Raw genomic sequence first — 25647 nt, 5'->3', positions numbered from 1 at the left:
TGAGAGTGCATATTGGATTTAAATTCAATGCGCTTGCCAGAAACATGACTCGAAATGAATACTAATATTGTTCAGTGTGTGAGGCAGCTGTTTGCCATGTCAACTTATAAGGTGATAATAAATCCAGAAATGCATGTAAAAACAACCTAGCAGAAATGATACGTACTTATCACATTTAATTTCACAGTGAAGCACAAAATGTTTAATAAAACGCTTCATGTAGCATCTTTTAGTTAGCATCCACCAAGCACATTTCACAGCTAACCTTCCCTTTTGAACCAATCCTTTTAAGGGGAAACACTCGTTGCCGTACATGCATGGCAGAGGTATTCAGGAGCGTGTTTTTTAAATTCCTGGACCTGAAGACAGGAATCCAAGAAAAACTACTGCAAAGCAACAGCTGATTTATTTGAGAGGAGTCAGGAGAGGGCACTGACACACACACACACACACACACAACACAAACAGAAAGGAGAATGCAGCTTCTCGAGCGTGGCGGTCTTTTCTACCTCTCTCTTTTCATTCCCCTGCATTAGGCTGCCGCATTTCATTTTCATACTTAGGACCAATACAGTGGAAAGAATGTAAATGAAGGAATGGCGCTGACTGTCTGCGCTGCTTCTGCTCTCTCTCTTTCACACGTACACACACAAACTTACATGCATTGCACAACCAAGCTGCCTTTTTCTTCAGAAAGCCTGCAGTGCTGACAGGGTGGTGACCCTGTCTCATATCTTGGACATGGGTTCTTTGGTTTCGCCTAATTGGGCTGTGTTTGGATATGCAGTGTTTCTCAAGGTCACGACACACACCTATACAACCGCACAGTCTTTGGCTCTGCTTTGCTGGTTTTGAAGGAAGTCAGAAAAGGTACATATTTCCCTCACACCTCCCGATCGGGCCATACGACGAGGCACAGCTGAAACAGCCACGCGCTGTAGATGCGGAGCGGTGTGTTGCCGGTCGGAGGCTTTTTTTGCGGTGCTGCGGCAGGCGTTATGTCACGGCTCAAAGCAAAGAATTAATTTGGCTCTTTGGAGGCCTTCTCCGCTTCCCTTGATAGCTCCTCAAAATGAGGACAGCTGGTGAAGAAGGTCACTGAGTGCTGTATTTTAAGAAAGGCAGAAATGTGCGTGTGTGTGCGTGCGTGTGGTTTGTTGACAGATGACAGGTCTTCAGAGATGAGAGACAGATTTAAAAGCTGGCTGGACAACTGCTGCTCTTGGTTGGTGTCCAGACAGGAACTGGACCGCACACACATATATACTGTAAACATGCAACACGCACAAGAAAAGTAGCTTTTCAAACTTTTTTTGTCTTGGTTGTCTGGTGTTTTCAACCAGACCTGATGTAGTTTTAAACCATCACAGTTGACCTAATTACAGTTCGAAATTTCAAGAAAATTTACCAAAACTTGGCTCCACCAGCTCCAGGAAGCCTGAGGACTAAGTTTCACCGATGCCTTCACTCTATTTCCTGTCTCTTCACTGCCAAACTGATAAGATGTCAGATGGAAGCTGGCGATCACAAAGCCACAGATCAAGGAAAACTCTCAAAAGATTGCGGCACTAGCTGTCTGTTCTCAAATCCATCCATCTCTCTGTCATTCCTTCAGATTTTTCATAACTCAGACTGTCCCCTCGGTGAAGACAAAGTGCTGTCGTCATCGCTCAGCACCAAAACTCCAACAGACAGCCGTTGGTGTTCACTCCTGAGCTGTTGATTACACGCAGAGGACACACGAGCACACGCTCGCAAGATAGACACGTGCACAAGTCTTTTCTGAGAAGCTGCCTGGTGCCCCTGAGATTCCTCTGCCCCCTGCTCCCACCTCCTTCACATGTGCCAGGGTGCCATCAGATGGGAGAGAGATGACAGCTTTAATCAGAGGGTGTTTGTGCCTCAGCAGGCAGGGTAAAGGCAGGCTGCTGCACACACACACACACACATGCACACACACACACACACACACACACGGCGTGCAGACTGTCCCACCCCTAAGTAGGTCATGCGCAGTGCAGAGCAGGGAGAGAGAGAGAGAGAGACCGAGAGCTGTGGTGCATCTTTAGCCATCTGGTTATGATGTGCTGGATGTCCGCTCTGTGAGACCCACCGAGAGAGTGAGAAAGAAAGAAAGAAAGAGGAAGAAGAGGGGGAGAGAGGGAGAGGAAGAGAGAAGGTGACCTTCTCTGGATGCTGTGCGTGGTGGGGGCTCTGCTGTACCACGCACAACATGAAAAAGACACAAGTCAAGAGCTCCTTCATTTCCAACAAAGACAGACAGCGTCAAGCACAGCAGCTATTAGTGTTGTCTGGCTGAGTGAGTCTGAGCTTCTCTCGTGTTTTGCGTTTTAATTTTTTAGAGTACTCACTCCCAGTTTCACAACATAGTTAAGTTTCATGCTGAGATTTTAATATAAAGACAGGAACAGTGTTAAATACATGTGACAAAATGGAAAAAGAACCTGTGGATATGTTAAGAGAGTATGAATTGTAATGGAGATATGCATTGTACGAGGTGAATGAGTCGACTGGGCAACAGACTGTGAAACATGGGTCTTAAACTACTGACTATCAGACCGTTAATCATCCAACATCATTTCAACAGGCACTAACCATTTGACCTGTAGTCATAAAGACATAATATGAAACATTTATAAATGAGAATGTGTAAAAACGACTCACCCTTTGTTCTATATTTAATTGATGTGCGCACTTACATCATCCAAAATGTTTCCAACAACGGACGAATGCTAACGTTAGCTACTAGGTTATCAAATATGAGTGTGATATCTGAGGAAAATGGCCACCATGTGAAAATGGTCTATGGTGGTGGTTTGACAATGGAGACAACAAACTCCCATGATCCCACACTACTGACATCTCTTGATTGAGAGACCCCAGGTAGCAAAAATGACATACTGTGTGTTTAAGTAGGAGAACTCTACTTTTACTATTGGTTTAGTACGATACTAAAACAGTACTTTTTCAATGCCTTAGTTTTATGGACATTTTTTCAACCATTATTTATCAAAATATGCCAAACAAATTACAAGCCTAAGAATCTCAGAAAACGCTCAATGCCAAACTCGGATACTTGGCATTTTCAATACATTTCAATTAAAAATTCAAAAGCTGTTGAGGTTTGATACTCGTACTCATACGTGATCTAACATCCATCTAATTCCCTGTACAGCAATGCATCAAAGTGCTGTGAAGGCAAGTACTCTGTGACAATCAGGTCTTCTCATTTTGCTGTGCAGTGCTCTCAAATTAAATGGATGTGCCATCTCATAAAGTGAAGTGGGGAGGGCAGAGCATGGCAGTCCTTGACCTTCATTCCATCTCCTCTCCTCTGCTCTCACTCCTTCTTGAATGTGCTCGTGAATATTTCTCGAAAGGCTTCTCGCGGCCAGCTGTGATTTCCATGGCTGCCGTGTTAATTGGAGGCGCGATGTAGATTGATTCGTCCAAGAGAAATCAGCTTTGTGTTCAGTAGCTTTGTCTATCTGAAGTGTGTTCAGGAGTGTGTGTTTGTCTCAAACTTTATGCTGATGAATAGCATCAATATTGACCTTGGATTTTGCCCAGAGTGAGTCCGTAATGATGATGGTTTTTTTTTTTTTTTTCAGTTTTGAGTAAGAAGTTGGGTGAAAATCGAAGTAGGCCTGTATTCGATTAGCAAAGGCCTCTCAGACAAAATATTGATCCCAGATAAATGCTCTCAGAACTCGCAGGTATATTTTTCGATCTCTCATAATGCTGACGTGACTGTATCGAGCTGCCAGACTCTGACACCATTCATCTTAGCAGCTTTTCTTTTAATTACTGCTCTCCCGTGGGATCCAGGCGGGTAGTTAAACAGAGAAATCAGCATTACAGCAATTATTGGCTCACAATGAAATGAATACAATCTTGTCATCTGTAATCATTGGGGGCGTCTATGCCTGGGAGAAAACAGCTTCTCCTTTCTGTTTCTCCGTGAGGGGAGGGGGATGTGTGGCACTGACTGAGTTTACCTATTCAGTGCTAAAGTGAGTCTCTTGTGAGTTATGAAAATAAAGCAGAGTTCCTGTGAAAATTATCTTTAGCAACAGTCATGTGGGGGTAAAGCATATGCAAATACTGGTCAAAGTGGTGTTTGGAAATCTTTAAAGCTGCTGTAATCAGTATTTTGATTGCGTGTCATGTGATAAAGGTTGCTCAAAGTGAAAAACCAACAGATTTTTCATGCAAAGCTGGCAGTTTTCTGTAGCTCTCTGGAGTGTTTTAGCATCTTTCAGCCCTTTTTTGGTTATAGACAACAACAAAAACAACTGTCACCATCACTGTTCTCATCAGCATCATTTCCAAACTCTGCAGGCAGCTGTTTTTAGCTAAAAAGCTCAGATGACCACAGTGGAGCATTTAGCATTTAAGGAGTCATGGACAAACAAAGGATAACGTAGATTTGTTAGTTTCTTCCAATAAAAATGATTGATGCGGATGTTCCTGGACTCAATAGGTCCATGATATTTGGTTGCTTCTCTGCGTTTTCCATGGCAGGTTGTTTCATCTGTCATATCCTTCCTCGTCAACTTAGCAGCCTTTGTTTGTTCACTTAATTCTCTACTTTAACTGAGTTTATGCAAATAAGTGAGACTGGTTGGTCAACTTTCAAATCCGTGTGCGGTTTTATAGCCTTTATGTACACCGCAAACGTCAACTGATCCTGCTTTACATACAGTCCTACACATTCAACCCCCGGTGCTTCTAAGCACTAAAAGTTAAGTGATAATTAAGAGTCTTGCTCAAGGGAACAATGGCAGTTCTGTCGCTTGTGAAACCGGGGAAAGGATTACTTATTTGGTTTTGCCAACCTATTCAAGAATTAGATTTTTTTGTCATAGGTTAGTGTGGCCAGATGAATGAAACATTAGTCGTGTGACCATATTGACGCAATCTGCTCTGTCTTTTTTAACTAGGGCTGCAACTAATGATTATCTTCATCACTGATTAATCTGACAATTATTTTCACAATGAATCCATTTGTATGATAAAAGGTAAAAAAGAAATGTTCATCACAATTCCCCAGAGCCCAATGTGATGTCTTAAAATTGCTTGCTTTGTCTAACCAGCAGTCCAAATCTCAGTCTGTTCATCTACTATCATAAATGACAAAAAGTGGCAGCACATTGAGAACCTTGAGAATCAAGAACCTTGAACCAGCAAGTGTTCGAACTTTTTTGCTTTAAGAATGACTGAAATGATTGATCAATTATCAAAATAGCTGCCAATTACTTTTCTTAAACGGTGCAGTTCTGGAGAACGGATAGTTGTTTGTTCGTCAAATTCCGACGCTGTGGGTTGACTCTCGGGTCGGAGCCCCCAGCGTTGCTATTTGGCGACCTGGGGTTGAGACAAACATCTATCTTTCCTATTGCTTGCTGCAGCTTTCAATCGACTAATCGATAAATTGTCTAATCATGTAGCTCATTGATAACATCATCACAAGTACAACGTGTAACACAGTCAAAGTTAGAGATTTAATGATATAGTTGTATCTCTATTCCTCATGTAGGAATTCTTGGCTGATGTGTGTCTTCTTCCTCCACAGCTACAGAGCGATCTGGACCAGGAATACCAGGACAAGTTTCGGCGGCTACCCGTGGAGATCCAAGAGTTTGTTCAGGACAGCAGCAAGGCCAAGCTTAGCGACGACGGAGTCCACGGAAACCTTGTTGCCTCCTCGACAACGGAAAAGCTGAACCACAAGGCGTCGCAGTCAGAGGACGACACGGAGGAGGGCTCGTCGGAACGGGTCTACGACACGCCCCTTTAGAGATTTAACCTCGGCGCTTCTTTGCTTCACACTGGGACACTGATTGGTGGATGTGTTTGTGACCACAGATCTAGGATGAGACTGCCCCAACTTTGCTCCTAATTTTAACCAATGGGAGGATTAGATCAAATCTGAGCCTGAATTGGTGAGTAGAGGTCCTCTCTGCGTAGAGTGCAGTCTTGTCTGGAAAAACCGTTTCATGTAAATATTGACTTTTTGTGTATTTATATGTTCCCTTTATGTTGTCGTCTCTTTCGGTACGGCCACAGGACGTGTAACGAGGCACTAACTACTTGCAGGAAATAACTTACTTGAACTATTGCACAGAGAGAGTAGTTTCTTTTTATTATTTTTTATGATCATGATGTTGACAGTTGTGGTGGTCAGTGAGGTGTGTGGTGCCAAGGTGTTGAATTCACTTACAGTGGACATTGTCATTTAAGTGGAATCAACTCGTACTGTAAAGAAACCACTGCATATTCAGCCGTTGAAGCTTCCATCTTTATAAGATTTAGACTCACCCTTACGTATTTGCACTGAAGGCTCACGATGTAACTCTTTTACTTTAACCCAGAGGCACTGGTGGCTTGCTGGTTCTCGATTTTGTTCTCACAGAACTAAGCCTATGTGTTGCTGCTACTTTGTTTTAAAAACCCGTCATTTTTTTTAACCATTATTTGGTTTGTATGATATTTGGCATGGTAATATTATGCAGTGCTCTGTCATTCTTTTTTTTCTTTTTTTGACTTTTTAACAAGTTTGCATCGTTTGTGGGCAATTCTGCCGAGAGAGGAAGTGAAGGGAAAGTGTGTTGTACAGTATCTGCATGTAATTGAACAACTGTAAATGTTACAGTAGCTCTGTAGCAAAGATGTTTATTAATTGTAAATCTATTTTCTCTGAAACATTTAAACTAAACCTGCAAAACAGTGTGGACCCAGCGTGGCTCGATAAGTCGCTGTGGAGCAAGCTGAACCAGACTAAAACAAGTAACAACACACCGTTTTTCAGTAGCTGGCTTAAGTTAACAGGTCACACATTGTATTCTTAACCTTTGTTCAATGAAAACCAGGATATTCAAACAGAAGAAGAGGATCCTGCTGTAGTTTTATAGAAGTGGCCTTCCTCTTAACTGGTTCATTATGTACCTACAGTTCCCCAGTACACTGAGCAGATGCCACAGGCTATACATCAACCCACTGGCATTATTCTCAATATTCACCCCCAGCTGGTAGCCGTAGATTAAAGTGGGGAAATAGTTCAGTGAAACAGACCCCAAACCCTCAGTTTAAACATTAACCATGATCTAATGAATAACTGGACTATTTTCTCTCAAACCGTGCCCATTTGGTAACCACAAGGAAGTGTTTTTGACTTCCTAACTGTCCAGTGCCATTTTAACTCAACGGGTCATTTGATATCAAATCATATTTCAGCTGAAAAAAGAAAATAAGTAAATAAAAAGTTGAAAGTGAAGGATTACCTGACATGTAAGTACAAACTAACTTTTTAAAAAAAGACGATATTGATGTGAGAGTCCTGTGCCTTTGAATAGGTTTGCCTTGTTTGATGTTGAATGTGTGAAATTGCATCATTGTTTAAAAATTGCCATTATATTATATTCTATGAAGCTGTCTGATATTGAATAGGCCGTGTGCACTTTTTAAGTACAGTACCACTACTGAGTAATGCTTGTGATGAGCAGTATTTGACATGTGTCTCATAAGAAATGCGAGACATCCTTCTTTTTTCTTTTTTTTTTGTCTTGAACCACTTTATTTCCGCCCCGTCCCTCCTCCTACTCCTCCTCCTCCTCCTCATCAACTTACGTGTATGCACTCTGGAAATGTAAATGTATGTATGACCTAAAGGATAAAACATGAAGTTGATAAAAAAAAAATATATAGTAGTGTAAAGGGAAATTTGCCTGTAATTAAAATAAATGTGGCTATTATTGTACATTGCTGGCGTGGAGTTTTGTTTTGTTGTGTTTGTGTGTGTTACATTTTAAACTTTAATGTCTGTGTATGTGATGTGTTTAAGTATTGCTGTTGTTCATGCATTACATTTATTGTCTTTACTTTCTTAGCGTTTCCATCTCCCTCCTGTGTTGTCTCATCATTTTTTTATACCCAGTCCTTAATTGCAGGTTGTGTTTATTATGTTTGCCTTCAAATGTGTCACATGTCATCGTCTCGTCACGCTTTATTTTACCCGAAATAGAGATTTTAATGACAGTCTTTGTAACATAGCAAAGGCTGATAATAATGGTGTAGAAAGATACAATAGAGGGAAGATGTGAAACGATGATTCAAACCCCAGCTATGGAGAGTGTGTTTGGCAGCATCTGTGGGGCAAATGGGCATGAATGTATGTACTCTATGAATGTAGGTGAGTGTGTATGTATGGTATGTATGTCACATTCTGGGGCGGGGGGGGAGGAAGCAGGGGGGAACGCCTTGATGACCCACTTCCTATCATCTCCTAGGTAACAGTATCTTTGAAATAACCCCTAAGAGGAACGCGAATTCGAGCACTTCCGTGGCCGAATAACTCATCAGCAGTTGAAAAACTGAGAAGCGCTGAAATAATCCAGAATTGTGACTTTGTCCGAGTGAGAATATACAGTATGTGCATGTACGTGTTTGTTGGTGTGTTTGTATCACACATCCTGCGCCTTGAAAAAGTAATTTTAATCACTTTAATTAGGCGCCGGACTGTGTGAACGCTGTGCACAGAATGTCTGCAGCGACTACTTTCCTCTGAGCGTGACCAGTGATAACACATTTTTAATCTTCAGCACATTTTCCAAACAAAGCCCGTTGCTCATTGTGTGAGTGCTGGTGGCATGTGCGTGTTGTTTTCTGTGTGTGTGTGTCCTTGCAGCTTGCGTCCATGTGCTTCAGAGTGTGATTTTTCAGCTGTGAGGTGCTGCTGCTGGTGTGTGTGTGTGTGTGTGGGACAGCGTGTGTGTATGTGTGTTTTCCAGACTACATAAACACTGTGTCCTTCTCAGTCTCAGCTCCTCAGCAGAATCCCAACAGGCAACAGGAGATAAGACAAGCCCGGTCGCCCATAACAACCACCGTGACCATTCAGAGGCCTCCATGCATACCGGCAACTCGGAAGTGAGCTAATTAACCCTGAGTTCAGGACGGAAGGAGGGCGGCTTTTTAATAAGATTCTCTGGGTTATATAAACAGTGACGCCCTTCCAAACTCCCAGGAATATTATCACCCTGCGTCTGTCCATCTGCTGCGGGTATGAGGAAGAGGAGGAGGTGTCCTGTAACTGGGCTTTAATGAGGCGCACCAGGACAGCCGAAGAGGAGAGGACCACAGGGTGCTGCTTGGAAAGGTACAGTAAGCACACACATGCACATGCACAGATAGACACATAAACGCATGGAGATGCTGGAGTTGGAGCTACTTGAAAGGATCTTCACCGACAACTTCCAGTCCTTGGCCTTTAATCTAATCCCTCTCCACTTGGCCTTTAATATATAATGTACATCTCACCCAGTCTTAATCCTAAACCCATGACATAACTTTAAAGTAATGCTAACATTTAACCTTAGCACCTTAATCTATTCTCAATCCAAGTCTGATTGTAATGCTAACTTTACTATTCGTAAGGCCGTGACCTAAAACCTTAAAATGTCCTCTTTAGAGGGATGAGGAAGAGGACCACATCTGTTTTAGACTATTTTAGAAGGATTTTTTACATCAGTTTCCTTGTCATTGGAGGTACGACTCACTGTGTGAAAACAGCTGTATCATCTCTTCAATGGCTCTAGAGGAACTCTCGTAAGTCTGAGCAAATAACCTTGATGATGTCATCAGGGTTAATTTGCCCGATGATGTAATCAGGGTTATTTCAGGGTGTCGGAGACTGCACATTTTCAACACTATGCCTGTCTTACAAACTACAAACAGTGAGTTTGAAAAAGCTGGCTTTGGCATCGCAGTGAGGCTGTATTAAAACACTAATGAGTTGCATTATGGGAATTGTAGGATCCGTGGTTTTCAATACAACAAACTAAGTATCACTAAGATATTGCTGACTCTGCTGCATGTACTTTTACTATTCTTTTAAAATATTGTTTTTTGTCCCCTAACTTTATAGACAACCAATATTCAATTGTTGGAATAGCCCTTTAAAGGGTAACTCCACCATTTTTTTCACATTACAGTGAGTTTACAGGTCTTGTGGAGTACTAACTGCATGTGAGTAGTAGTTAAAAGCCTTTTGTGGCTCCAGAGGGAGCTGCATGTAATTGATAAATTGCCTCCAGTGATTTCACTGAGTGGCTCAGTTGCATTGTGGGTAATGTAGGCGCCAGGTTTTGCAATAGAAAAGGCGAAATCTCTGGATCTGCTGTAACGATTTTAATAATGTCTTTTCAAATTGTCCATAATGAGTCAAACAATGTTAAGGGTGCGCAATGCTAGACCAGTGGACTGCATTTCGAAACCTCGGCGCCTGCATTACCCACAAGGCCACTGAGTGACATCATTGGGCGAAGTTTATCAGATAACACGCAGCTTCCTCTGGAGATACAGAAGGCTTTATACTGCTTATTTATACAGGACTCCCCAAGACCCAACACAGGAGTTAGCCTTTGGTAGGGTTGCATTTAATTTCACTAGAGCTCCCCAAAGACCAGTCATCCCATTTTACAGGCACTTATATTTAATGTGTCCATCCCGCCAAAGAAAACACAACGTAATCCTTTAAAACTGACTTCATTTGAATTCATCTTAACATAATTCGGTTTATGAATTTTAAAAAAAACAACTCAAAATTGATTTCATAGAGAAAAAAAAAAAAACCCCTCTGTGCTCCATCCCTGTAAAATGACTAACATCACATGAAGTGAGGACATTGAAAGAAATGACACAAAGAGTGTTGTGCTCACTGCTGCGGTGTGAGTCAGACACACGCACACACACACACACACACACACACACACTGTGAATGAAAAGACAGCAGCATTACAGTGGCTGCACAAAGGGAGGAGGGGGCGGTGTTTGTCTGTATCAACGCACGGAGGCTACAGTAGTCAGCTGTTAAGAGGAGCAAGGGAGGATCTGGATCTGCTGGATGACTCACTCCCGTCAGCCACACTCTCATTCACTCGTTTTTTTTTTGCGCACACTCTCGTAACACACAACACACGCGCGCTCTCGGGCACGCGCAGGCACGTTTTTTTTTTTTTTTTTTGGAAGTGGAGGTGGGAGGGAGGGGGGCGCGCGCGCTGTACTTGTGCCGGAGAGGGGTTCCTCGTCGAAGGCGCATCAGGGCCGTTCATTCTCCACTGGAGGGCGAGTGGGTACAAGAGCACCGGGACACTCAGCGACACGGAGCAGACAGTCGGAGGGAGACGGGACAGAGGAGCAGCAGCAGCGGCTGGAAGACACAGACAGACAGAGACACACACAGAGAGAGAGAGAGAGAGAGAGAGAGAAAACCCCCTCGACCCCCGGACCCCTGCAAAGCATCATTTCTTTCCGGCGTTGGATTAAAAACCCGCCCCGACCTGCTCCAACACCGACAATCACGTAAGAAAAAAACCCACAGAAACGTCTCTGATAGCTGCTAACGGAACCGCCAGGAGTTATAGCCGTTTACCGACCGCTCCGTTCAACGCATGCTACCCTGTGTTGCATTCACGGCTCGCTGTTTGAGACAGGACACCTCCATTTATATATATATATATATATATATTTATATATAAAAAAGCTCCCATCACGCTAGCTTTTCAGACGCTTCACTGTTAAATCCTCTCGCTGCTCGCATCCCTCGGACATCACACATCCTCCCGTGTCCCTCTGTCACACACAGCTGGAGACAGTAGCCTCTGCTAGCTAGCTAACCAGACGCATTAAATACGGACCTCTTTTTTCCTTTTCTCTCTCTCTCTCTGTCTTTTTTTTTTTAAAGCAATTTGATATTTGTCGTCGCTTTGCTCGCAGCCGTGGCTACTACTCTCCCAGGTAAATACGACACGGCAGAGGAGTCGCCGCGGCTTGAAAACTTGATGAAATGCGGGGGGTTGTTGGGAGGCTAGCCAGCGGAGCTAGCTGCAGCGGGACAGATAAGAAGGCAGCCGGCCGATGACAGGCACCCTGCACAACTGCACAACTGCACTGTGGCCATAAAAGTCAGCAGACATAGCATTGCTTTTTGTCCCATATTTAAACATATATGTGTAACGTAATGTTTCTCCTGCATGGTCATATTTACATCCCGTCGTCCAGCTAAAATAATCTTAATATAATCTTAAATTAATCTGTTGAACTGGTGCATTCAAAGACTGCTGCTGCTTGCTGCTAGTCTGGATGAAGGGGAGCTGCTGCAGCTGCCGTGCATTGCATCCCTCAGACAAGCAAGGTGTCCTCTCCTCTCTGTCAGGATGAGCAGAAAGTACCAGGTTCTGCTCAAAAGCGACTTCTTTGTGTCTTTTTTTGGGTCTGTCTACAACGTCATGTCAGTGTTTAACCCATGAGAAGCAAGATTTTAGAGCGATATCAGATTTTTGTGTTGGATTTATCAGTATTTATGTTAATATTTGGTCTGTTGTCGGTGCATACAGTCCACTTGGATCAAGTGAATGGGTGGAAAAGATTGTGAACATTAGATATCGGTGTTGATACCTTGACATTGACTCTAGGTTGAATCAATGTCAGCGAGCTGTCTGGGACTTCCCGTAATTTCTATTAAGGGGAAGGTGGATCTAAAGTGTCTTTATATTCGATGCCGGTACAATGACAGCATCACTGACTTTGACATAGAGTCAGACGGCAGTTTCTGTTTTCCAAACCTGTTTTATCGCACACACCCAGAAGGAAGAGAGTGTTATTTGTTCAGGAATAACCTGTGGGTAACTCCGTAGGCTTATTTGCAGTGCAAACAGCCCATAATGTTTTATTTTGTTCAAGTTTTTCTTGTCTCGTCAGCCTTTTAAAAATGAATTGACGAGCAGGTGTAGATGGCGTCTTAACAAACTTGTTGCATCAGTTATTCCACCTGTTCACACCGACTTGCTCCGTCCACTTTTTGCAGAGGAACCCTCTTTGTGTAAAAATGCAGCACAGGTGTATTGCAGTGTTATTCGTCTGCTGTATCTAATCTCAGCAGGCTTTTCGGTCAGGGACGACACAGTGTGCCGGTGCCTATTATTGTGAAATTGCAAAAGGTTCTCCCCTGCCTTTCCTTCTAAAGCGTGTCCTCTGCTGCCCAGGAAAGATCATAACTATTATGTAAAGGAAAACAAATTCTGCTGTGGCGTATTGACACTGCCGCCTGAACGTTTCAGTGGTGATTACAGAGGCAAACATTACCCTCCCTCACACAATAACAATCCCGGACTGTGGAGCATTTTGATGAATAGAGGTGCACTAAGAAGCTTAAAGGCTAACTCAGGGTGTGCAGGTGTTTTATTATTTTCTTTTTTTTGGACAACATGACATTCTGAGTGTTACATCTTTGGTGCACTCAGTGGTCATTGCCTTTGATAGAAATATTTGGTTCTTTGTGTTTATTTTGTAAGAGGATGGCTGCATAACTGGGGCTTTAAAGGTGATCCAGATTAGTTTTTAGAGATGAACCAATGCCATTTTTTTCCTCCCGGATACCTGAACTTTGTGTATCGGTCGACACCAAGTACCAATCTGACACTAGTGCGGTACCTGAAGTTACATAAATTGCTTGCCATTTATGGATTTTGACTACTTGTGCAGTAAAAAAAAAAAAAACCTGTCAAGTTGCATACAGGTATACAGGATGCTGCTGGGAAATAGCACGGTCCTATTTCAAATAAATAGATTGGTGAATAGACTTGTGTACTCGCCAATACCAATTTCAGGTTGGTATTTTGAGAAAACTACAAAAATAGTTTTTGTAAAAACTGTGCTGCAGTCATGATTATCATCCACTAATATTAGTTTTAATGATTGGAGGAACAAAAATGACCTAAAACAACCATTCTTAGATTCTTAAATTGAATTTAATTTGGGTCTCGCTGATATATTATGATATTCTTTGTATAATTTGAAGATTGCGTGGCAAATTTTGATCCTCATGTAGCACTAAGAAATTACATATTGTCTTCAATCTTGCCAGTTTCTACCATACTGTTACTACCACGTACACAGCGGGCCTGGTTGCTGTTTAGCTCCAAACTGAGTGAGATCACCCGAGCGTGTCCAGCCTGAAATGTAAAGCATGTATGTGTGCTCTCTGCAATGCAGGCAGTGGGGTTGCGATTTAATTTACTGTTCAGAATTGGGTGTTCTGAAGCTACATTGCAGTATTTTTTCCAATATCTTTGTGCATTTATTCAGACAGGATAACAATATCTTTGCTTTGAGCCCCAGAGAGGCTCACAACACATCTAGCTGTCATCTCTCTGATGAAAAGAAAGCATATTTTGCAGAAGGAGGAAAGTAAAACAACGTCTCAAAGTCCTTCCACACACGAGCGTAGGATTTATTACAGTTTCAGGGTTTTACAGAAGTGACTGCAGTGTAGCCATAGATTAGGTTGATTAGGCTGTGAACTGTGTCTGACGCACACATCGCCCACTGTTATCTTTTGGGATGCTTGTATTTCTATGGCAAGCTAGAATGTAGCTGTAGGGTTTGATCCAAGTCAATGAAGTGAGAAAATGTCTTTTTCTCTGTTTGTGTGTTTTCACAGCGGCGTGCTTGCCAGCATCATATTGAATTGCTCAAAGGTTAGAGGTTTTTACTCTGCTGGGACTTAAGTTGGAATCAATCCCTGTGCCTGCCAGTTTACTGTACATCACGGCTGCTTGTTTTTCTTTGTCGAAGGCTGGCGATCTCCCTCACTCGTTTCCTCTCGCTATTTATTTTGCGCTGCTTCTTCTTATAATTACAAGGGTCTGGTCTTGATTAGCTTGGCTGTCTCCTGCTCCATCCCTGTGATAGAGCTATCAGGTTTTATATCGATGCACAGTTTTCTTCGCACAGCAGCGGTTGACGTTGCTGTCAGTCAACCCTCCTGGATGTTAAGGCCTCACAAAGAGACCTATGTATGTATGGAAGCGCAGACAGACAGCCAGACGGATTGATATGCCGACAGACAAGAAAGCCTGGCACTCCGGCTGACAGGCCCTGTGTTGTGGTAGTGTGTTGAAAGCATGTTGGATCCCATCCCTCGACATGTCTGCCTTTATTGTTCAAGTCTGACAAGCTAAAGCTGTTGTGAAGCCGTTTGTCGATATTGTGATTTACTTGATGTTATCCTTGGCAGGGGAGTAGCGGGATGTGGTATGTGCTCACCTCTCGGTGCGGTTCGTCTCAGCTCCTGCCCTTCCTACTTTTATAGCAGGGTTTTCGACCTCAGCCAAATAAGTCCAGATTCAGGCCTCTGTGATTTATGAAATTTTCTCCCCGTCTTACCGTATGTCCTTTTTTGTCTCTGCAGGCCAAGACATGAGCTTCTCCCGCTGAACGTTATTGATGCTGAACTGGTGAGTTTTGGCCGGTGGTCACTGCTGCAATGCACAATTCTTGTCATTTATGTTTCAGTCCCAGTTAGGTTTGGTCTAACAACAGCACTGCCGGCTAATACCATCTGGTAGCAATTAATGAAAGGGCTCTGTTCCCAGAATTTAGCATAACCTCTTCAATATTAGTTTCTTCTTTCCAGAGCAACCAGTTCATGATTGCATATTAATAGCTTAGTGTGCATTAAGTCAATTGAATTATGTGTTTGCATAATGTACAGTATATGAAGCATATGGCCTCATCCTGCCTGTAGGCCTACCTGACAAGTTATATCATCCGCCAGTGTTCAATCTAACATGCTTCTGAATGTATAAAAAACAACAACCACCAAGAGCCTGCAATCTAATATTTAGCACAGATATCCATCTGGCTATTATTTAGAGTTTTTGCTCCTCTGTCGTTGAGATCTTATTAGAGAATACAGATGCTTTTTCCTTCAGTGTTCAGCATCGCAAACAAGTTGCATCAAGAGCTGGAAACGATTGACATTTTATTGTATTTGCGCTGAATGATGGAAGCGAGAAGCCTAATTCTTTACCGTATCTTTCATACGTGACTGATGTGCGGCGCTCGCTGATCCACAGTCAGACATCACTCATTGATAAGCAGGTTGCGTGGCTGCTGCTGTTGCTGCTGCTGCTACTGTGTGCTCCCTCATGCCAAGCTAGAAACTGTAATGGGGCTGAGAGGTGATTGCTCTCTATAATATGTTCTATATTAATGATGTAATCAGTATTAATAATGTGATGTGTAGTATGACGGCTGTCTGGCTGGGCTGTAATTAATTTTCAGAGGATTTAAGTTTTATTTTTATAGATGAGGGAGGTATACATTTTCATCATCCCTAAATGATATTGCTTCATTTTGAGAATGACAAATGTAGATGAAGAGGACTTTGCCAGGAAAATACTATTGGGATGGAGCCATAGTTTTTTAAAACAGAGAAGATGATGGAATTTGTTTTCGAAAGGGGATGAAGGGTTGAATCCTACAAACGGTGATGTGCAGTTATTTTTTATGAAAAGAAAAAAAAGCATTGATACTATGGCAAAAATAAGGCATATAAAGAGACTTTAATGGAAGATGCTATTTGTACCCATGTGTCCGTAGCCAACAATGCTATCTTCACCTGAGCAGGGGTAGCTTGTGGCCATTGAAATGTGGTTTCAAAAACTAAAATGCTGTTCCTAGCTGCAGCAGTCATGCATCAGCATTATCTACACCAGCAGCAGAGTCAACATACCTACAGTATATCAACTCCTGCTGCAAATGTTTGCATGGATCCAGCTCCCTGAAACACTGTCCTACCCTCAGCTGCATTTTCAGCCCTTGACATTCATTGAAAATATGGATGTGACAGACAGTCACTCGAGGCTGCATCCAGGCAGAGGAGGTGTTGCTTTCAAAGAGCTGCATCTTTAAATGTAATCATGAAGTGGGAAGAAAATGGCCCCTCTAAAATCAAAAAACAAAACAGCTTCATCTAAATGTGCTGAAACAGCTTGGTTTGTAGCTTTAGTAGTGGTGTTTAAAACATTTAAATGTCTACATGTACTTCAGCCGCACTACCTAAGCTTGATTTGTGTAGTAGAAGAACATAATCTTTGTAGGATCAGGTATAACTAACAAGGTCACCCATGGTGAGCCCTCACCAAGCAAACCTTTTAAGATACTACATGAAGCACATTATCATCACGGATCATCCACTGGCCTGTGACACTGTACAAGGGCTCAGCAAATCCTAGCATTGCCCTCTGCTCTGCTCCCTGCGTTGATAAACTCCACTCTATCAGTCCCGATTCAAATACAACACTACCAATCAAAACCCAGCCCCAACCCTCACTGGTCCAGATGTTGTAGATTGATATGCGAGCACAGTGTCTGCTGCTTAAAGAAAGAGAGAGATCAATGATGAGAGCGCGTGTCTTCACTACAAGGGTAAGTGTGGCTGGAGGGTGTATATAATGACAGGGGTATTCTCTGCAGACTCTGAGCCAGCAGCAGAGAGAGAGGGAGCCGCTTCCTCTCACACCAACTGATGGGAGCTGCCGTCATCGAGTCAATATTTACTCTTCCTTAACAAAAAATTGGCAGGGTTAGCTTAGCTGATTCAGTAGCAGTCAGCGGGAGCATCCTGGTTTGTGTGAAAGAGGCTTCGAAGAGTAAAAACAACACTTCAGTGATAATAATTGTAGCTCGGCTACACGCGTGGCTCTAAAAATACATTGAAACCGAAGAGGAGAGCTATTACCCAGCCCTACTCTCTTTGTTTCTTCCCTCCTTCCAACCCCCCCCCCCCCCCTCTTCTCTTTTTAAATGCACACGCACTGGCGGTGTGCGCATTCACTTTACCCATGGCTCAATCCACTATGGGGATACATGTGAACGCAATTTGCACTTCCAATTAAACTGTCGACCTTCGCTCCAGAATGCAAAACTTGATTTTGCACCATCCTCTCCTGGATAGCTATTATTACCCAGCCAGCCCAATAATAGAGAGAAGAGGGCTTTACAATACACTGACGAGGATCATTGAAGTCAGCAAAAATAATTAGCGCTTTCATCACGCTGTCAATATTAGAGGGTGGGAATTAAGAAACCTTTAGGAACATGTATCTATCAATTGATTGTAAACTGTCTGTTTACTTACGGATTTATCTGTTTGATTAAAAGAGACCAAACCTCTAAGGTTTGGTATCACTGGTGATCAAGATTTGGTTTGGTCGTCCTTTGATGACCAGGTTGTGGTAAAGGCTTCGTTAGGTAGCGTGTGTGTTTTAGAGGGGGACTTATTCACATTAAGATACAGAGAGCAGTTTAAAAGAATAAGAACATAGCAGAATACATTTGGCTAGGGTTAGCCTAAAGCATGCTGCCGAGCCTCTAACACAGCTCCAACACATGACTCGCTCACCAGATCAGATGACTAGATAAACAGCAGGAATGTTGCTTCTTCCTCTTTCTTTTTTACAGCGCTGCTCTTGTCTGGCTGGGGGAAAAAAAGAAAGAACTTGTGTGTCTGTGTGTTTGTCTGTGTGTGTGTGTGCGTGCGCCAGCCCAGAAGTGCATCTTTAATAAGCCCACTACTGTACGAGATAACAAGTCCAAGAAATTATGTAACATTTAGCAGCTGAGCTTATCACTTATCCTGCTCAGCTAAGTTGAAATGCAGAATACAGAGCATTGTCTCTTTTTTTTTATTATTGACCTGCATAATCTAATGGCTGAAAGGGAATGTCTGGTTTTATGCAGATATCCCCGAGTGGAACAGCATGTACTATTTAAATACTTAATATTGGCCTAATTGGTCTTATCTGTTTTATGTATTGACAGACAAAGTACACTTTTAATGGTGTTTTTGTGGTGCGTTTTTATGAGTTTACAGCTCATAAATTAAAAACAATAAACTTCCTGAACTCTAGGACCGAAGGAAATAAACAATTTTTAGGCTGAGTGTAAACACACACCATCACAGACAAACAGTTCCCCCACATGGATATCCGACCAGTGCCAGATATTTGTCAAAGGCCCTTGGCCATTTTTCATCAGACACTTCTCGCATGTCATTTAAACAAACTTCAGGGCTTAGCACATGAATCCATTAGATGGCTATCATAACAAACTGTAGAAGTAATGTAAAGTTTAGAAAAGTGTCACAATCAAAGCACATCATAATAGGAGTGTTTTAAATCTTACTTTGGCAACTGACATTTTGTTTCCCTAAATGACACAATTATACCACACGAGGAAGAAAAGGAATACATCACATATTATATACAGTGTTTCTAAACTGCACTTGTTAAACCCAGAAGCTTCATCACACTTTGTCTCCATGCCCCTTTAGTCACTTAGGTCTCATAGAAAGCAATGAAGTTATCTTACTTGTCTTAAAATCTGCTCAATCATTTTGTTTATGCAGCCTCCGCTGAAGGGGATCAGTTATACAAGCTGCCAGAATTTGAATCAGCAATGGATGGGAAGAAAATTTGCATGACTAGATTCGTTGTAGTGCAACACAACAAAAGAAATTGTTGTAGTCATTTTCAAAATCAGGTCTAGAAATTCTGAAATCCTTTCAGACATGCGAAATTCATGAGGACAGTCTTGCATAGTCGAGCCTGAGATCAGGGCCTCGTTTATAAAACTGTTTGTAGGATTCACCTCGAAACATTGTATACGGACGAAACGCAGAAAGTGCACAAAAATATTCTGATTTATAGCAGTGCGCACACACGTCCTATGCCCGTTTCTCTTTATGAATTACAATTCACAAGAAATGTGGCACACCTTACACCCTTCGTGTAATGTCCATAGATGCCTATAAATACTTAAACACCCCTTATTATTATTAATTCGTTCTGAGTGCATTGAGATGATCATAGCATATGCAGAGAAAAAGGCAAAAAGACGTTTCGCACAGTATCAAAGCTTTGTGGTCGAGACAAGAAAAAAGATGCTTGGGTGGACACAATGTGGACATTACAAATGCAAAAAAGGCGTTGAGCCGCAGCATGTGGCCGACGCAGTCAGTGCTGCTGGCTCTGAAATTAAAAGTGGTTAGTCGTAAAAGTGGATGCATAACCTGACACATAATGTTTGTGCCAAGCTACTGGGAAATGAGGACAAGCAGCTCACCCCCTTGATGAAAAACTGGCAGGAATTAGCAGGGAATCCCTCCTGAGAGGAGCCGTGGTGGAGGGGGACACAGATGTGCAAGATGTGCACTGGATGACTCAAGTAGCCTATGTAATTTGTATTCCCTTGTTGAGAGTGAATCATACACATTCAAGTTGTGTTTAAATATTTATTTACACAAACACATTTTGTGGGGTTCTTGTGTAATGATAAATATCCTAGTTTGTGTTTATTAACCTACCCTAAATCATGTTTTTGTGTGCACTTCAGGGATTAAACAGGTGTTTTTGTTTATCCATTTTTAAGAAAGGCTTTTATCTGGTTTTGCAAATGAACTATTGGTTTATTTTACATAACAGTATTAATTTCAAGTGTTTTCTGGCATTTCATCCGTCTGCCATCTGAGCCTCAGTTTCTCATTTCTCCAGTTTATGTACATATGCATGAGTGAGAGTTTTTATTTTTTTTAAAAAGGCATACAACTTAATTTTGTGCACATGCAACGTTTATTAATGAGGCCTATGAACAATCTATAAAAATGTTTTCTTTATTCTTTTATTTCCTCAGAAATCTTCAAAGGCTCTGTCTCTGAGATGGAAAACCTTTTCTTAATGCCACTTGCTTAGAGAATGAATATCCAGCAAAACAGTTAAAATCCTGAGAATTGCAGCCCTGATTGATTTGGCTGTGGTTACTGTAATAACATCAAGTGTTGTCTAATACCACAGGTCCAGGAGCACTTTATTTAACTGCTACTTTTTCAGAAATACTGCAGAGGAGCAGCTGGTGTATCTGCTTACAGCACAGCCAAACAACAGCAGAGTACAGTTGAATGACTTGCTACCTTGCTGAAGAGTTGGAGGTGTTCAGCTCTTCATCTAAAAGCTTGCTGTGATCCGTCCTTCTGTTACTCTTTTGCAAAAATTAAAATTCATCGTGTGACAGAGAAAAGGCAGAAAATGACAGTTGCTTTGAAGGCACATCTTTAATGGTCAGCGCTAATACCAGTGACAAATACATTACGGTTCCTTTGATTTCTACAATAGACCTTAAAAGCCAATGTTTCACCGGTTCAATGCTTTTAATGTTAAAGCAAAAATATTCTGTTTGCATTAGAAGTAAGGCACAGCACTGGTTTGGTGATAGAAGAGTGAACAGTCAACAGTGAGGCTTATACCGATGACATAGATTACATGAATGCCTCGTTTCCTGTGAAGCCCCTTGTGCATAGGTCGGCAATTTGAATCCAGCACAGGAAATTGTGCAATTGTGTTCGCAACAATTAAAACCAACATACTGTATAGGGAGGTAATTGCAGAATGCAGTTGAATAGCTATCGCTGATAAAATGACGATCATAATTTGTATCAAATACTGAGTTTCAATCCGAGAGTCACAAACTAACGGAGAGAACAGAGAACGTTTTGCTTTCTTTATATCATTTATCCATCTCACCGCTGTTCTCGAACAAGGCCACATTCCCTCTCATACACCAGATGTTTGCAGAGGTTTCATCTATACAGTGCTCCGTGTCATTCAGGCGCAAATTATGCTGTATAATAGCTCTCAGTATTAGCTGAGGTTGAATGGTTTCCTATCATTGGTCATAAAGAACGTGTCACTGTAAGTGGCTTGGCACCCTGGACTCCATCACTGCTAATGTAATCCACTAATTAGCTGGTCGAAGGGGAGAAGTGCTCTCCCACCCAGTGTGTGTGGTGTGTGTGTGCACGGAGAGACCCAGACCTAATTTTGTCCTTGTTAAAGACAGTCGTCCGTCATTCTCCAAGGCAAAAGGAGTGTTGTTCGCTCTGTGCTCTCTATGAGTCACTAAGTAGAAAAGCTCTCCCTCTCACCTTTTCTCTCTGCCTGGGTTTCTACTCTCTCTGGCTGCCTCTCTCTCTTTGGCCCTCAGGGAGCTGGCTCCTGACAGCATCACAGAGAACAGGAAAAATTGAAACGTCAAAGTGTATGTGAAATGTTTTGGTGCGTGTGCATCTCTCTCTTTGTCTTCCTGCCTTCCTCTCCTCCACCATCGTTCTCTGCTTCTCTCAGGACGCCTCGCCTTTTGTCTTTACCTCCCATTTCAAATTTCACCAGTGTTCTAATGAAAGTGAAGTTTTCAAATCGTTCCTTCCGTTCAAGCCATTGCTGGTCTTCTGGATTGCGTATAATGTAGATATTTGGTAGATATTTAAAGGCATATTCTTATAATTTTTCACCGGCCACATTTCCCATGATAAGAATGAGGCAGAAAATATTACTATCATCATGAAATCACAAATCACAAAACCAGCAGTCAGAATAGCGTTCCGGTGAATTTTGGCAGAAACTGAAATGCTAAATGTTTCATCATTTTAAGGCCTTCTCTAAATGTTAGAGATCACTTCAGATAATAGGACCAGCTGGTGCTGCAGATTATGCAATATGTGTCCAAAAGTAGTGGCCCGCAGTATATTTATTTATTTTAGCCAAACAAACAACACATTTTATGACCCGGGCCACGAAGAAGCGAATTTGAGGACGGATACAGAATCACACAGAACTGTGACAGGCTGTTAAAACTCTTATGTAGAAGTTTTACATTTTAAAAATCCGGGAAAACATTTGGGGAAATCGTCTTCGTCACTTGCAGAGAGTCTGAAGAGAAGATTGATACCATTAGGAATACAAATATGTAAATAAGTCTCAGCTGGCAACATTGCAGTGATGAAAATACATAATGAGGGCTTAACGTTATGCAAAACATACAAATCTATTTTGATTATTTTTACAGAAATTCTGACTGCGATAGTCATGGTAATTTTTGCATTTAATTTTCCCTGAAAAATATTCAAACTTGTTGGTGATGATGTGGCTTTTGCTGGAGTCTGTACCAAACAAGCATGATTGCATGATGATGATGATGATGACAAGCACCGCTACACACAGTGCTTAATTTATAATTGTTTGTTGTAGGGGTGGGACAAAATATCAGCACAGCAGGGCTCTAATACTGACTTTTCACATTGGTTGCACTGGTGCATATAATATATCATATCACTTCCTCTTGTGATACCATTATTATTGGCAACAGATGTGCAAACATTTCTGTAGGCGCCCCTGAAGATTAGACTGACCAGAGTCACTAATTCATTAACTCCCCAGGGTGTAAACATCTGTAAAATTGATTTACACAGACTGAAAAGATTAGAGTGAGGCATAGCTGTATCCTTCCGTTAAACAGTTCAGCCTTTTGCCAGTTTATAAACATAGCACAAAAAGTAAGGAAATTTGTGTTTGGTAGATTATTTCGTTGTTGTAACAATGCTTCTTGGCAATAAATCTTATACCATTGGAAAGCCTGTTTATTTCCCTTTTAAATGGTGCCACATTTGTAAAGAACATGCATTTGTGGGATGAGCAGCAGAGCTGTGTATGTGGGTTGCGCCCATGAAAAGTTTGCCAAATCTTCTCTGCCAAACAGATTATTCTGCTATTGACTCTTGTTTGGTGTTGTTTGGTGGATTGGATGATTGAAGTCTGAAGAAACAAGACATATTGGCAATTTAACACTAAGCACTAAGACAAAACTCTGTTTGTACGTGGTGTCATGTCAAATTTCATGTCAAATTCTGTGAAACTGACACCACGATGCAGTGAATAACTACATAATTCCTGCACTTTGCTTTTTTGGGGATATTTTATATTCTTCAGTTTCTTCAATTCTTCAGTTGATGTTGTGATGTATCGTTAGATGATTGTCTCGCAATGTATCGATTATCGCAGGATTTCTGTATCGTGATACTATCATTTGAATTGTATTGTAGCTACTCTGTAGTTACTCTGTGATTCCCACCCCTGTTGGATATTGTAATTGGCCATATTGCGATTTCGTGTGCAGATCAAACAAACGAGATATAACGTGTTAGTAAGCTTAAAATATGGTAGAAGGCAGATTTTGTTACCCGTGTACAGAGCCAGGCTAGTTGTTTCTCCCTGTTTCCAGTCTCTATGTCAAGTTATGATAACTGGGAGCTGGTGGTAGCTTCATTTTTACAGAACAGACACCAGCGTGGCATCAACCTTCTCAACTGACTCAAAGTCAAACTACAGTGATGATTTACTTAGTTGTACTATACTATGTAATATCCAATATCGTTCAGGCAGTTCAATCATTCTTTAGTGTTCCTTTATGTCTAGCTTTGCTTTGAAATGAAGATACAGTGTTCAAGTAAACCTCCCTATTTTTAGGTCTCCCTGCTTCATTACTTTCCAGTCTGGTGACCCCACAATACTTTACTTTAACTCTCTCAGAAACCCCCATCGCCCTATGGGACACAGCTGCCTGATAAACAGGGGGCGGGGTTTTCTCAGAGTGCTCCTCCGTCAAGAGGGTTGGTGTTGTTTGATGTCCCCGTGACAGCGACTCTCGAAACAGCAATATAGAAAAGGAAAGACAGCTGACATCGGGGATGACATGAGAGTTGTCCTCTCAATACCCTGACAGGTGCGGTTCGTGGCAGCGAAGTAGCCAACAGTAAGTCCCGCAGAGAGCTGCGTGCCAGGCGATGGGCTGGGTCGATGTCCTGAGGCGGAGACATATGCTTTTAGCTCTTGATCCACCTGGTCATTCTCTTCACACCTAAACTAGCTTAGAACAGACATTTTGGTGTCCGTCACTCTTCTAGTCACCAGTTATTTACTTTTGACTGAATATATTCTAGGCGTTACAAGTACAGGTCACTTTTGTTCTATAACCACATTTTTCCTACATGTGTCTGTAAAGGTTTGTGTTATTTATAGCTTAGGCTATTCCAGGTTACATGGATAATGTCACTTCCCCTGCCATATCCCATTTTGTGATACCTGTGGGAGTGTGTGTGTGTGTGTGTGTGTGTGTGTGTGTGTGTGTGTGTGTGTGTGTGTGTGTGTGTGTGTGTGTGTGTGTGTGTGTGTGTGTGTGTGTGTGTGTGTGTGTGTGTGTGTGTGTGTGTGTGTGTGTGTGTGTGTGTGTGTGTGTGTGGTTGGCTGTGTTAACAGTGCTGTCCTTTTAATCAGCACCCCTGTGTGGTTCCCCTGTAGAGCTGTCGCTGGTTGAGTGATGATGATGATGGTGGAGCTGCCACTGTTTACACGGTTTAAATCCTCTTGCAGGCAGGGGTGAGATTACCAGCCTCTTACCTGTTGCCCTAATCAAAGGAATTATTACCGCACCGCTGTATGTTACTTAGAATAGCACCTTCTAAAAATAGGCACATGCTCTTAACACACACACAAAGGGTAGAAGGAGAGAGTCTATGTTGGATATTTTTGTATCTATCACTTTGATGGATGGAGGTTGCCAGGCAAAAGGCTATAGCCTAAACATTGCTGCTTTAAATAAAATTATAGCTGTGTTTACATGGACCGTAATATTCCATGAATGATCAGACGAGTAGCCCAATCAGAATAGAAATACATCATGTAACTACCTAAATCTGAATGAATTTTCAATCAGATCGAGAGGGCTGGTGTGTACCTTTCATAATCGGTTCATTAGGGAAATATCAGCGCCTAATCTGCTGATCTGAGTGCTTTGTCTGATCATTTCTCTCTGATTGGAGAGCATCCACACGGGCGGGTTCAAAACACGTGTACACTCTTATTTTACGATCACAGAGGCTGCTTTCAGTTATTT

General features: G+C 42.0%; 2 protein-coding genes across 2 annotated transcripts in view; both read left to right on the top strand.

Moving 5' to 3' along the window:
• plcb1l (phospholipase C beta 1-like) overlaps window positions 1–7743 on the top strand; it is a 116729-nt gene extending 108986 nt beyond the window's left edge. The window contains exon 32 of the mRNA XM_073492844.1: window positions 5597–7743. Coding sequence (XP_073348945.1) covers window positions 5597–5821 — 225 coding nt within the window. The 3' untranslated portion in view covers window positions 5822–7743. The remainder of the gene's footprint in view (window positions 1–5596) is intronic.
• A 3568-nt stretch (window positions 7744–11311) lies between these two features.
• LOC141017550 (1-phosphatidylinositol 4,5-bisphosphate phosphodiesterase beta-4-like) overlaps window positions 11312–25647 on the top strand; it is a 69543-nt gene continuing 55207 nt past the window's right edge. Inside the window, exons 1-2 of the mRNA XM_073492241.1 lie at window positions 11312–11382; window positions 15272–15317. The gene's annotated coding sequence lies outside the window, so the exon portion shown is untranslated. The remainder of the gene's footprint in view (window positions 11383–15271; window positions 15318–25647) is intronic.

This window comes from Pagrus major, chromosome 22 (genome assembly GCF_040436345.1).
Source record: "Pagrus major chromosome 22, Pma_NU_1.0".
Lineage (NCBI taxonomy): Eukaryota > Metazoa > Chordata > Actinopteri > Spariformes > Sparidae > Pagrus > Pagrus major.
The sequence above is the reverse complement of the archived record's forward strand: the minus strand, read 5'-3'. Positions and strand labels throughout refer to the sequence as shown.